Consider the following 14773-nt stretch of genomic DNA (forward strand, 5'->3'; position numbering starts at 1 on the left):
GTGCTGTACAGTAGGTTCTCATTAGTTATCTACTTTACGGCTAGTAGTGTATATATATCAATCTCAATCTCCCAATTCATCACCCCTCTTTCTCCTTTCCCCTCCAGCATCCAGATGTTCTCTACATCTGTGTCTCTACTTCTGTGTTGCAATAAGATAATCTATACCATTTTTCTAGATTCCACATTATGTGTTAATAATATAACAAATGATATTTGTTTTTCTCTTTCTGACTAATTCAGTCTTACGACAGTCTCTAGGTCCATCCAGGTCTCTGCAAATGGCACCATTTCATTCCTTTTTATAGCATATTTTCTTTTATAATTTTCAGGGCCTATGTGATTTTCCTGATGATTTAATATGAAAGTAGTTGTTAACTTTAACAGAACTTAAGTATCCTCAGATCACAGTTTTAAGTTTTCAATCACTCAAATTTTAGGAGCATCTCATGTTAAGAAGGGCTTCCCCAATGGCTCAGGCAATAAAGAATCTCCTGCAGTGCAGGAGACAGGAAGATCCCCTGGAGAAGGGAATGGCTTCCCACTCTTGTATTCTCGCCTGGAAAATTCCATGGACAGAGGAGCCTGGTAGACTACATACAGTCCATGGGGTTGCAAGAATCAGACACGAATGAGTGACTTTCACACTTCACATGTTAAGAAATGTCATGAGACATCTGTTTTTAAATCTCTGCAATGTTTGTTCCTGATCAACAACAGAAAAGAAGCTAAGTGACCAGGAAAGCACACTCTGAACCTCAGTGGCAGCTCGGAGACTCACCATGGGAGACAAGGGGGTGTCCAGGCTGGTTTCGGTCTTGCTGTCATCAGCATCGCTGTCCTTATCACTGCCGCTATCGTTGACAAAGCAAATCTGCAGGTTCATCCCACTCTGCAGGCTGGGCAGAAGCAAACAGAATACTAATTCCACTCAGCTATTTGTTATCCGGCAGCATCCAAAAACAGTCTGGTTTTGCTAGAGAAAGCAGTTTAATGTGTTCTTCACAGGGAGCAGTGAGTGATCAATATTATGCCCAATTCATAAATGGTAACTTTTACTAGAGGATAAGAAAGATACATTGATAAACAGTAAGGTGATAACTTTTAACTCCTATTGTAGTAGCTTTTTTCCACACAGAAATTCATTGTTGTTTGAAAACTAATTTCAAGCCACATTATAGCACCCGGCACAATACCAAACACATAGTTGGTACATGATACAAACGTGTTGAGACACTGAGTTTACATTTTTGTTGATGAAGATGAATGGATCCTCAGCCAAACAGGGCTGCCTGGTGTCATCGTCCTGCCCCATGGGGACAATCCAAAGATGCTCATTAAAGAAAGCATCCCGGGGCCAGAGCTCTCAGAAAAAAAGACTCTTTTTATGCCTCAAATAGAAAAAGGTCAGCTATCAGATGAGTTGATCTTTGCATCTCTCACTGTGACAATAATCCCAGAGCTGATTCAGTGTTAGGGAAATTTTATTTGAGGCAGTTGCCAAAAGTCAACTGAGGGAGCTCATTTATGTCATTAAGGAAAAAAAAAAAAACACACCAGAGGTTCACCCTAGAGAAACTTAAGGAAACTTCCAACCTAGTTATAAAGGCACAACATTGGAACACAGCAAGGCTCTGCAGACCACCTGGCGCCCCGAGCCTCAGAGGCAGAGATGTCTTGGGAGTTCATTATGTTTGTGGCGAATCCGGGAAGCTCCAGGAGGGATGTTTCTGGAAATGTGGTCACAAAGGGCCGCCAGGCTGTGTATCTGCCACACACACAGCCAGGCTGAGGATCCAACTCTGTGTCCTAATGCTCATTTGAAGGCCAACACGTTTCATGACTGTTTGACAACAAAGAGTTTTTCAAGAAGCACTTTCTATTTTCTATTTGAGGCAAAAAGAAGCATCCCTAGTGTCTCCAGCCTGTGTGTAAGCCTTGAGAAAGAAAAAGCAGAAGGAAACTCCTTAAGCAGCAGGGGGTCCTAAGGAGGGTAGTGTAAGCCAGGTTTAGAACAGCGGACGCTGAATCTGCTCTGGCGTTACTGTCACAGTGAGAGACGCAAAGATCAACTAGGCTGATAGCTGACATTTGCATTTCTAAAAAATTCCAGTGGGTAGGGATGCTCTGTACAAAATGCTCAGATGACTCATTGAAAGCACTGGTTTGACTGAAAATAATACAGAAGTCAGAAAAAGAAAAAGTACTGATTTAACACAGGCACCACTGTTACGTGTAGGTACTGCCACCTGTTGTTAACTTCTGTGATTACTGAGAGTCCCAACTTATTTCCCCAGGAAGGAAATGCACCCTTTCTCTCAGTAGGTCCAATTCTGTTGCTCCTCACCCTCCTGTGCAGGCCAGCAGAGTCAGGCCCAGGGCTGGCTGCAGAAGGTGACAGGTTCTTCTGTGATCAGCTGAGGGTGCTTGGAATCAGCAGGACTTAGGTTTGAATTCTCACTTCATTCCCTAAGCACAATACTCAATCTGTATCCTCATCTGTAAAACAGGGTGTATAATTCAGTACTTTGTAAGAAGGAAGCTCCAATACTTTGGCCACCTGATGCAAAGGGCTGACTCATTGGAAAAGACCGTGATGCTGGGAAAGATTGAAGGCAAGAGGAGAAGGGGATGACAGAGAACGAGATGGTTGGATGGCATCACCGACTCAAATGGACATGCGTTGGTGGACTCAATGGATTCAATGGACTCAATGAACAAACTCCAAGAGATAGTGAAGCACAGGGAATCCTGGCATGCTGCAGTCCATGGGGTCGCAGAGGGTTGGGCGTGATTGAGCAACAGAAAGATTGAAGGTGGGAGGAGAAGGGGACGATGGTTGGATGGCACCACCGACTCAATGGACACGAGTGAGTAAACTCCGGGAGTTGGTGATGGACAGGGAGGCCTGGCGTGCTGCAGTCCATGGGGTCACAAAGAGTCGGACACGACTGAGTGACTAAACTGAACTGAGTGACAGAACAACAAAGAAAGATAAGAGGATTTAGCTCAGAGCTGGCATAGGACAGGTGGTTTGTATGCATTCATCCTCCTCCTCTCTACTTTCTGAAAGCCTACACAAAGGAACACAGGATTTTTTTTTTATATATACACAGATGCTTTACTAGTATATTATGCATGTTATAAATAGGTTACTATATACATTTTTGAATGATAAAATTATTTCAAAAGAACGGAACACAGGATTTTAAAGGTGATGCGACTTTGTAGAGAGACCCTTGAAGTCACATACTTGAACACCTGGGCTGCCACGGCAATTCCTGATGCACAACTGACTCTCTGAGAGCGTCCTGAGCTGACTTGAACTGTTAGGCAGCTTGAACATTTATTGAGATGGAACTTGTCTCCTTTCAATTTTCTTCCATTAGAATATTTTTTTCTGGAGTAATCTAATTATGTTCAGGTTACCCTTTGATCCCATATAAATTAAGCTTTAAAATTCATTGTTTGTAGTTGGTAAAAAATTTTTTAAAAAGTCAACCATTTTTAACAATAAAACTCAAGGTCCATGGATTGGACAATAGTGGGAAATAAAAGTGCAAATTAAAAACAGACATATTTTAAAATAAAGACATTTCAAATTAAACCTAATTTGAATCTAGAATTATATCAGTTCAGTTCAGTTGCTCAGTCCTGTCCGACTCTCTTCGACCCCATGAATCCAGCACGCCAGGCCTCCCTGTCCATCACCAACTCCCGAAGTTTACTCAAACTCATGTCCATGGAGTTGGTGATGCCATCCAGCCATCTCATTCTCTGTCATCCCCTTCTCCTCCTGCCCCCGATCCCTCCCAGCATCAGAGTCTTTTACAGTGAGTCAACTCTTTGCACGAGGTGGCCAAAGTATTGGAGTTTCAGCTTTAGCATCAGTCCTTCCAAAGAACACCCAGGACTGATCTCCTTTAGAATTATATAGTATTTCCTATTTATAGAATAAAGTCTTGAAGAGAAGATGATACTACATAAACAGATTATAAACACACAAAATTACCGATAATACCATTGCAAAATAAAGTTTAAAACATCCACAGAAATATATTTCATTCTGAAGAAAGCTTGATCATAAATTCTGATGTTTTGCCCCCAAACTGACCTTTGTGCTAAGGACCTTAGACCTAAATCAACCATCCCACACAGTGTTTCTAACTCAGGAAAGGCAAAGAAAAAAAAAAGGGAAGGATTTAGTAGTTGGAGCAATATGAAAAAAAACACCTCAGGTAGAAATTCAGAAAATCGCCTTAGTAACACATTATCACCGTGGGAAGCTGTGCAGACCTTCTTACAGGGGGAGCCTTATAATTCCTTGTAGCGGTAATCATCAAGAATGTTACTCTCAGGAAAAGGAAATTATATGACACAGCAGCTAATAGTTCAGCAGGGATTTTAGTAAAGACATCTTAAAACAGACTCAGGTTTCGAGGAGGATTTGTTTGCCTTTAGCCTTTAAGCGGGCTTAAGATGAAGGCGGCTTTTAGGAAGACTCGACCACAGCTCCCAAGCAGCGGCCGGGCTGTAGGGTGAGTGGGCTCCCCTGGTGCTGCTCAGGGTCTTTGTGCTGCAGGGTCGGGGACCATGACCCCTGTTCGGGGCCCCTTCCCACCCTGGGGAGGCATGGCCGCCCTGAGGCTCTTCCTCTGGCCGCCTGGAGCCCAGGCCTCTGTCCTTCCCACTACAGTGGGGCCTCACTCACAACAAGGCTACACAGTCTTGGGAAATTCCAGCAGTTGGGGGGCTAATTTGCCTGGATCTCTCCAGCACAGTCTGAGGTGAAAACAAAACACCGTCCTCTTCTTGTTAATTAGTGTATAATTGAAAGCATCCAATTTGAGGTTACTTGATGTTTGGAGTGGCGCTTGGCAGACTGCTACGTGCAAAAGGCTGCTTGACATGTGTCTTGCCTTGGATTTGATTTCTGGAAGGTCTGTGTCCTGGTCACCGCAGGAACTGTTCCTCCTTATGCCACGAACAACCATACTGTTGCCAGGGTTACTGACAGGGAGCCAAGCGCCTGAGAAGGGGCTGTCCTAGATGAAGAAGGCCCAGAAATGCAAAGAGATAAAAAGACCAAGTGTGTCTCCTGGACGTCCCTTTGAGTTCATGTGGCTTTTTGAGTGACAGTTCCTATCACCCAGAATTAGGAAGGCATCTAGTTGAGAGGCTGTTCAGCCTCAGTGTCCTCTTGGCATTCATAGTGAGGGAAGTTGTTATTTGGGGCTTCTGGGTGGCTCAATCGTAAAGAATCTGCCTGTAATTCAGGAGACTCAGGTTCGATTCCTGGGTTGGGAAGATCCTCTGGAGGAGGGCATGGCAACCCACTCCAGTATTCTGCCTTGGAGAATCCCTATGGTCAGAGGAGCCTGGCGGCCTATAGTCCATGGGGCTGCAAAGAGTTGAACACGACTGAGTGACCAAGCACAGCATAGCATTTACATATATAGGGTTTCCCAGGTGGCTAAGTGGAAAGAATTCCCCTGCAGTGCATGAGACCTGGGTTCAATCCCTGGGTCAGGAAGATCCCCTGGAGGAGGGCATGGCAACCCACTCCAGTATTCTTGCCTGGAGAATCCCATGGACAGAGGAGCCTGGCGGGCTACAGTCCATAGGGTCGCAAAGCCTTGGACATGACTGAAGTGACTAAGCAGCAGCAAACTGTTACTTAGAAAATGTTTGCACTGATTTCTCACTACCATCACCAGACACATTACGAAAAAACACACAGAATTGAGAGAATGATGGAGTAGCAAAGATCTTACCTCCTAAGAAACCCAGCTACCTGGTGATAACATTTGGTAGAAAGATAATACTTTTTTTCCCTTCACAATACAAGGAAAAGACCAGTTTACTCCCTGGAAGAAGTGATGGCTGGTCCTAAAGTTTGCTGTGACTTCTACTGGGGGCAGCAGCATTGGAAACCCAGCCTTTGTCCTGGCCTTGGGTTTCAATGACTGAGAGTGACCTGATGTGATGGCCAGCTCCAAAACCCAGAACTAATTTGGTGTGTCTCAATTTTAGAAACAGGAATCTCCAGCACCAGCTGAAACTTCCTGCATTCACACAGAAATGTTTAAGATTCTTTGGTTCTATACCCTACACCACACGTTGGTTAACTTCACTTGGACAGTTGCATTAAATGTGAGTTTAAAAGTATGTTCACTACTTTCTTGCCCTGGGTTGAACAACCATCTGTAGATTACAGGCAAGGCGTGCTCAGTCGCTCAGTCATGTCCGACTCTCTGCGACCCTATGGACTGCAGCCTGCCAGGCTCCTCTGTCCATGAGATCTTCCAGGCAAGAATACTGCAGTGGATTGCCATTTCCCTCTCCAGGGATGGGCAAGACAGGGGTTACTTAAAGAACTCAGATATCTTGCCCCTGATCTGTAACAGCCTGATTATTAAAATGTCACAATTCTTCTCTTCCCTCTGTCTGCTCCCTCTGTAATAAGATTGTGGCTTCTCCATCCAGAGGTAGAGTCTATCTCCTGATCCCTGGGCTGCCCTCCTGATCTGCCATGGCCAAAAGAGTGCAGAGGAAGTGATGGCGTTAGAGTTCTGAGTCTCCCCCTGCAGGGAAAGCTGCCAATGCTCAGGTCCAGCTCGGCCTGCTGGCAGAAGACAGACTTTGCAGCACAGAGCTCAAGTGGCAATTGTCCAAACTGAGGCTCCAGGCACCTGAGAGAGCTCAGTGCAGAGCAGTAGAGCACCTTGCCAACCTATAGCTGACCACAGACCAGGAGGAAGCCCCATGTGAACCCAGGTCTGACCAGCAGTAGAAATCAATGCTAATCATCTGATGCCACTGATGTGGGTGGGTTTTTATTATATATCATCACTGTGGCAGCAGATAACTGGTGAAAGGTTACAAAGCAAGAGACTACAGGCTGTACCTCCAGTGGCCTTTCCCCCATACTGCACTTAATCTCAGGTGTGGATTTATCAAGTCTTGCCTGTGATGGCAATATAACTTTAAGCGCATATACCTCCTGTTGTTGTTTTTTGTTTAGTCATTAAATCGTGTCCTACTCTTTTGTGACCCCATTGTCTGCAGCCCACCATGCTCCTCTGTCCATGAGATTTCCCAAGCAAGAATACTGGAGCAGGTTGTCACTCCCTTCTCCAGGGATCTTCCTGACCCAGGAAGCAAACCCGAGTCTCCCGCATTGGCATGCAGATTCTTTACGGCTGAGCCACCAGGGAAGCCCATGTATTAATCCTGTAGTTGCCTATAATTTCAAGGCAACTGTATGGTTTCCTTAAGAAACAGAGTAAAAGGGCACTTCAAAACGCCTAGGCATTTCAAACATGCATTGCTATCTTCTGTCCAAAACCACTGTGGTTGTGAGAGCCTCTGGCTCTGCTTTTACTCATTACTCAGTATTCCCAACTAGTCTGTGGCTGGGCTGTTAAAATATACTTTTATTTATTTTAATGGATCTTTGATGCATTATTCAAAGGCTTTCTACATAAAGCCTTTCTATATTTGCTGTTTTATGAGAATTTCAAAGGAGATGGAAAATAAAATGTATGCTGTAATTAACCAAGGGTAGCTGTAAACACATTTCATTTTTCTAAGAATTTGTCATGAAGAGGAATGTGGGAACACCTGAGGTCTGGGTAAGTTCTAGATACATAGGGTGTATGATGGTGTCTATGTAGGATGCACTGAGATGGGTTAAAATGAAGCGCTGCTAGGGACTTCCCTGGAGGTCCAGTGGTTAAGACTCAGAACTTCCACTGCAGATGGCATGGGTTTGATCTCTGGTCTGGGAACTTGATGCTTTTGAACTGTGGTGTTGGAGAAGACTCTTGAGAGTCCCTTAGACAGCAAGGAGATCCAACCAGTCCGTCCTAAAGGAAATCAGTCCTGAATATTCATTGGAAGGACTGATGCTGAAGCTGAAACTCCAATACTTTGGCCACCTGATTCGAAGAACTGATTCATTTGAAAAAACCCTGATGCTGGGAAAGATTGAGGGCAGGAGGAGAAGGGGGATGACAGAGGATGAGATGGTTGGATGGTGTCACTGACTCGATGGACATGAGTTTGAGCAAGCTCCAGGAGATGGTGATGGACAGGGAAGCCTGGTGTGCTGCAGTCCATGGTTTTGCAAAGAGTCGGACAGGACTGAGCGACTGAAATGAACTGAACTGAACTGGGAACTAGCATTCTGCATGCCATGCAGCATGACCAAAAAAACAGAAAAAAATTGTGAAACACCTTTCCCATTTCCCAAACCTTGCTCTTCACTCTTCTTTTCCCTACTGACTGTTTCATATTGACATTTACCACGAGATTTACAGAATTACTATTCAGAAAAGGAAAGGCAAAGTTTCTGTTTCCCAATGTTTGTTATTGTGAAAATATACTATTGCTTATTTTACTTTAGTGGGACTGTGTTAACTTCCTTTTGCTAAAGACTGTGTAATGCATGGGGTGATCATTTGACTTTTAAGAAATTTAAAAATTTAAAATTGAAGTATAGTTGCTGTACAATATTATATGTTATAGGTGTACAATATAGTGATTCACAATTTTTAAAGGTTATACTCCTCTTACAGTTACTATAAAATATTGGCTCTATTTCCCGTTGTACACTACATCCTTGTAGCTTATTTTACACCTAATAGTTCGTATTTCTTACTCCCCTCTCCCTCTGATGCCTCTCCCTCTTCCCCCTCCGCACAGCCATCTCTCTGAGGTGCCCAATGTGGTAACCACTAGTTTGTTCTCTATAACTGTGAGTCTGTTTCTTTTTTGTTATATTCACTAGTTTGCTGTATTTGGTAAGATTCCACATGTAAGTGATATCATACAGTATTCATCTTCCTCTGTCTGACAATTTCATTGAACCTAATGCGCTCCAAGTCCATCCATGTTGCTGCAAGTGATAACATTTCATTCCTCCTTAATGGCTGAGTTAAGCTGACTTTTTAAAAAGAGTGACATTCATACAACAGGTTCAAATACTGCTGGTCTAACATATAACATCACACACACAGTGATGCTTACAAGTATCTTAGAAAAAAAGGGGATGTTTAACTATTCATTCATTCATTCGGTGATCAGGCAAGAACATCTCTGAAAACCCCACAGCACTGGTCAGCCAGTGCTGAGCCTAAGATCCCCCCCATTCCTCCCTTCCCCATACCTCCTCAGGCCAGGACACAGGCCTTCTAGTTCCCTACAATCCCACCCATTGCCTTTTATCTGGGCAACCTCATTCCTTCAAGCTTCTTCCTGGCCCCTGCAGGCATTTTATAGTTCACAACCCCTGAATTAAGTGGAGGCATGGAGGTAGTTGATCTAGGAAGAGAAACCAGGTCTTTGAACAGGTACCAAATGCTTGGATCATTAAATCACAATATACAAACAGAAATGTGGAATATATAAAGCACTAGGACAAAACTGAAAAACAAACACTTACTAGACACTCCTTTTCCTACATATGAGAAAAGAAACACTTTCACTTAACCTGAACGTTAATTAGCAAGTAAGGTGTTAACGAAGAAGAGCGAATGAGCAGGGAGCCAACTGCAGAAGAAAGGCCGTCTGGCCACTGGAGGTGGGGTGAGCAAATGCAGAGAGGGATGGAAAGCCAACCCTCCAGCAGTTATGTGTCAGCGAAGTTAAGGGTTGTTTCAAACCGTGTGCTAGAGATGGGACTGGGGTCAGGGGCCATCATGTCTCTTCATGTCCTGTCCTGACCCCACATCTTACACGACTCAGGCTTCCGGCTTCTTCAGCAAAAGCAGAGGAAAGCAGCTCCGAGGGTGGGAGAGTGTGGACGGCCCTCTCTGGGTTTTCTTCTCCCAGTTCAGGGCAGACCTTTTGTCCGCTTTCTTTTCTAAGGCTCGTTAGTTCCGGACCCTCCATCGGTATGTGTTCACATGAGGGCTGGTGGGCATCCAAATCCACAGACTCTTCTCACTACTTAAGAGGCTAGGGGTGGGCTAGCACTCACCAGCTTTTCTCTGATGAAGTGCCAGCCTCTGGAGCCTTGCCTGATTCTTCAGGGAGCCATAAATACCTGAATTCCTCAGACAGCTGCTGGTTCTAATTCCACATCAGTATCCATTCCCTTCACTAATGACCACTTACATGTAATTAAATTTGGAATTATACGATCTTAATGTTAAAAAATGCATTTTCACCAGAAATATTTTCTGCATGAATTGAAGACCAGAATGAGACCTCTTCTGATACTGCAATAATGATGGAATGAAACAGTCATCTCTCCTAAGTGCCAAATGTGGTATACTTTCATCTTAATTAAAGCCAAATGATTTCCAAGTCATCTACATCCTCAAATACAAAGTTACCACCTTTGAGCATCTACTATGTTGTAGGCACTTAATAAATATTATCTCTAATTCTCAGATACACATAAAACAAGTATGATGAACTCCACTTTACATATAAGAAAATCAAGGCTCACAGATTAAATTATACAAGGTCACAAAGCTGGCCTTTTATTATAAGAGAGTGTGGTGCCAGGCACTTTAACAAGGCTAGAATAAATTCATGAATGGAAGAATAAAAGAGAAGATGAAAAAATAAAAGCAAAACAAAAAACTGGAAAAAACTTCAATATCTAATGATAAGAGATATAAGTATATTATGGTGAAATACATGATTGGCCATTCTGTGGCTGGTAAAAAATATGAACAGCTATGAAATGGGCAAATGATCTTGATGTATTGTTAAGTCAAAAAGAAAAACCAAACTCTAAAACAATAGGTATAGTATGATTCCAACTCTCTAAACAAAAATGTGGAGATACATGTACAGAAAAAGTGGTAGGAAATACACCTAGATATTTTTTGATGGAAGAAATTCAGCTGACTTTTAACTTCTCTCTTTTGAGTGCCTCTAAATTGCCAACATCTGCTGGATCATCAAAAAAGCAAGAGATTTCCAGAAAAATATCTATTTCTGCTTTATTGACTATGCCAAAGCCTTTGACTGTGTGGATCACAATAAACTGTGGAAAATTCTGAAAGAGATGGGAATACCAGACCACCTGACCTGCCTCTTGAGAAACCTGTATGCAGGTTAGGAAGCAACAGTTAGAACTGGACCTGGAACAACAGACTGGTTCCAAATAGGAAAAGGTGTACGTCAAGCTTGTATACTGTCACCCTGCTTATTTACATCATGCAGAATACATCATGAGAACCGCTGGGCTGGAGGAAGCACAAGCTGGAATCAAAATTTCTGGGAGAAATATCAATAATCTCAGATATGCAGATGACACCACCTTTATGGCAGAAAGCGAAGAAGAACTAAAGAGCTTCTTGATGAAAATAAAAGAGGAGAGTGGAAAAGTTGACTTAAAGCTCAACATCATGGCATCCGGTCCCATAACTTCTTGGCAAATAGATGGGGAAACAGTGGAAACAGTGGCTGACTTTATTTTTTTGGAGCTTCAACATCACTGCAGATGGTGATTGCAGCCATGAAATTAAAAGACACTTACTCCTTGGAAGGCAAGTTATGACCAACCTAGACAGCATATTAAAAAGCAGAGACATTACTTTGTCAACAAAGGTCCATCTAGTCAAGGCTATGGTTTTTGCAGTAGTCATGTATGGATGTGAAAGTTGGACTATAAAGAAAGCTGAGTGCAGAAGAATTGATGCTTTTGAACTGTGGTGTTGGAGAAGACTCTTGAGAATCCCTTGGACTGCAAAGAGATCAAACCAGTCCATCCTAAAAGAGATCAGTCCTGGGTGTTTATTGGTAGGACTGATGTTGAAGCTGAAACTCCAATACTTTGGCCACCTGATGTGAAGAGCTGACTCATTTGAAAAGACCCTGATGCTGGGAAAGATGGAGGGCAGGAGGAGAAAGGGACGACAGAGGATGAGATGGTTGGCTGGCATCACTGACTTGATGGACATGGGTTTGTGGACTCTGGGAGTTGGTGATGGACAGGGAGGCCTGGCGTGCTGCCGTTCATGGGGTCGCAAAGAGTCAGACATGACTGAGCGGCTGAACTGAACTGAAGTTGCTATGTGTGGGCATTTAGCAGGAATTAAAAAAGGAAAAGGAGAGAAAATGGGCGAGTTGATTAGCGCTTGTTTGTTGGAGAAAGGTGAGTAGGATTAAATATTTGACAGCTGGAAGAGGACCACTGTGTGTGTGACTCAGATGGTATCTATGCAGAGACCATGACTCATGCATGAGTCAGGCTGGCTTTTGTTTCTGGCAGGGAGGTGGGGTGGGGGCGGTGGAAGATCCTCTTTGACGGCAGTGAGAAACATATTTTCTTGCAAATGGACATTTCCCTGGATGGACTCTTTGATTCAACTATTGTCATCCCTCCCCAGCCTAGCCTTAACCTCCTTCTCCTTTTTTTATCTGCACAGATAACAGACTCTTAAAGCAATGGATATACATTTCACCATTTGTATTTTTTTCTTTTTTTTTTGAACTTTGCCTTAAAATAATTTTTTTTTTTTGGCTTTGCCACACAGCATGTGGGATCTTAGTTCGCTGACCAGGGATCAAACCCACATCTCCTGAAGTGGAATATCCCCTGGAGTTGAAGCATGGAGTCTTAACCACAGGACTGCCAGGGAAGTCCCTCACTGTATTTTTAAAGCCAGCCTGCTTATTGATTCTGCTCAGCCCAGGTGGAGTTTAAACTTGTATCTGCCTGACCCGCTGATGATTTTCAGCTGCTGGAGCTGAAGTTCAGCTCATACCCCTTCCAGACCTGTGATAAGGTCTGTGCTGCTGCTGCTGTTTAGTTGCTTAGTCACGTCCAACAATCTGCGACCCCATGGACTGTAGCCCACAAGGCTCCTCCGAGCATGAGTCATCCCAGGCAAGAATACTGCAGTGGGTTAGCCATTTCTTCTCCAGGGGATATTCCCGACCCAGGGATTGAACCCTCATCTCCTGCTTGGCAGGTGAATTCTTTACCATTGAGCCACCTGGGAAGCCCTAAGGTCTGTGAGGTTAGGTTAAAGATAGGGCAGTTGAAGACTCAGTGCCTGTGGATGTTTTTGAGTGGTATGGTTGGATTTGGTGCAAATTTTAACTGCAAATTCTTTTACTCTCTTGAACACTGAATTACTGCTTTCACCACTTTTCATGTTTATGTTTTAAAAAAACATTGGGGCTACCATTTAGGCTTGGTCCCATAGTAAGTTTTATCTCAGAGACTTTCTGTTTCATGATTTAATATGTGGTCATCTGATTCCATGGGGTCGTGAAGACATGACTGAGCAATTTCACTTTCACTTTTCACTTTCATGCATTGGAGAAGGAAATGACAACCCACTCCAGTGTTCTTGCCTGGAGAATCCCAGGGATGGCAGAGCCTGGTGGGCTGCCGTCTATGGGGTCGCACAGAGTCAGATATGACTGAATCGACTTAGTAGCAGCAGCAGTAGCAGCAGCAGCAGCATCTGATTCCATTCAGTCATTAGGAGAATGCAGTAGATTTACTGAATTGTGCTAATTCTGTGACACATGGTTATTCATCTTTGGCCATCTTTTAAAGTCCAGATATGTCTCACGATCTCAGTCACCCACACAGCTGGCAGCATAACTGTTCTAATGAGCAGTAGCCCCATCAGCCAACAAACAATATGAGGACCGATGAGAAGGAGGTAGGCTCTGGAAGTTGGCTATCCATGCCTTCTGATGGAAACATGCAGGATGGGGGTGTGGCTTGGAAGGTGATATGCAGCACCTCCTGATGGCACAAGGGGTGACACTGTGGGGAAAGGTGGACAACTCCAAGGGAAACTGGTTAAAGGAGAATTGAATTGTGAATGTGAAAAGGGTGTAGGACTACCTTAACCAGTTTCCCTTTTTCTTATTTTTTTGTATGCACAAAAGACACATGTGACAAAAATGTATATCCAAATAAACCTGAAAGAGCTTTTCAATAAAACAAAAATTCTGGAATTCCCTGAAAATCCAGTGGTCAGGGTTCTGAGCTTCCACCGCAAGGGACACAGGTTTGATCCTTGGAAACTAAGATTCCACATGTACGTGGCACAGCTCCCCACTGCTGCCCTGATTAACAAAAAAAATAGAATTCTATGTGTTAAGCAGGCATGTGTCACCATTTACTTGACAGTGATTTTCTGAAATATCTTGCATGGGTTTTTAATGCATGTGATAATCTGATTGAGGTATGCTTTTTCCAGTAGTCCAGGATATGAAAGTTGGATCATAAAGAAGGCTGAGTACTGAAGAACTGATGCTTTCAAATTGCAGTGGTACAGAAGACTCTTGAGAGTCCCTTGGACAGCAGAGAGATCAAACCAGTCAATCCTAAAAGAAATCAACCCCAAATATTCACTGGGAGGACTGTTGCTGAAGCTGAAGCTCCAATATCTTGGCTACCTGATGCGAAGAGCCGACTCATTGGAAAAGACTGATGCTGGGAAAGATTGAAGGCAAAAGGAGAAGGGGGCAGCAGAGGATGAAATGGTTGGATGGCATCACTGACTCAATGGACATGAATCTGAGCAAACTCCAGGAGACAGTGAAAGACAGAGGAGCCTGGCTTTCTATAGACCAAGAGGTTGCAAAGGGTCAGACATGACTTAGCAACTGAATAACAACAACAATCTGAATGAGAATGATCTGAGGGGCACAAAACATTTGATAACAAAATCAAACAAAAGGATTGTGTTAAACCTCCAGATGACAGAGCTCACTTGCAGTCAGTGAGGCTTTTTTCTCGTAGCAGCGAGTGCTTATGTAAAGTCTCAAAGAATCCGGTCCTCATA

The 14773-nt window shown here is 43.5% G+C and overlaps 1 protein-coding gene and 1 long non-coding RNA gene across 5 annotated transcripts in view; one reads left to right on the plus strand and one right to left on the minus strand.

Annotated features, from left to right (window-relative positions):
* SCHIP1 (schwannomin interacting protein 1) overlaps positions 1-14773 on the minus strand; it is a 145360-nt gene that overhangs the window by 11007 nt on the left and 119580 nt on the right. For all 4 annotated transcript variants that reach the window (XM_055569222.1, XM_055569221.1, XM_055569225.1 and 1 more), the window contains exon 3: positions 781-898. In XM_055569222.1, the coding sequence (XP_055425197.1) occupies positions 781-898 (118 nt within the window). The remainder of the gene's footprint in view (positions 1-780; positions 899-14773) is intronic.
* Positions 11975-14305, plus strand: LOC129643962 (uncharacterized). Its single transcript, XR_008710627.1, has 2 exons — positions 11975-12114; positions 14186-14305. It is a non-coding gene; the product is annotated as an uncharacterized LOC129643962 (long non-coding RNA).

Source organism: Bubalus kerabau, chromosome 2 (genome assembly GCF_029407905.1).
Source record: "Bubalus kerabau isolate K-KA32 ecotype Philippines breed swamp buffalo chromosome 2, PCC_UOA_SB_1v2, whole genome shotgun sequence".
Lineage (NCBI taxonomy): Eukaryota > Metazoa > Chordata > Mammalia > Artiodactyla > Bovidae > Bubalus > Bubalus kerabau.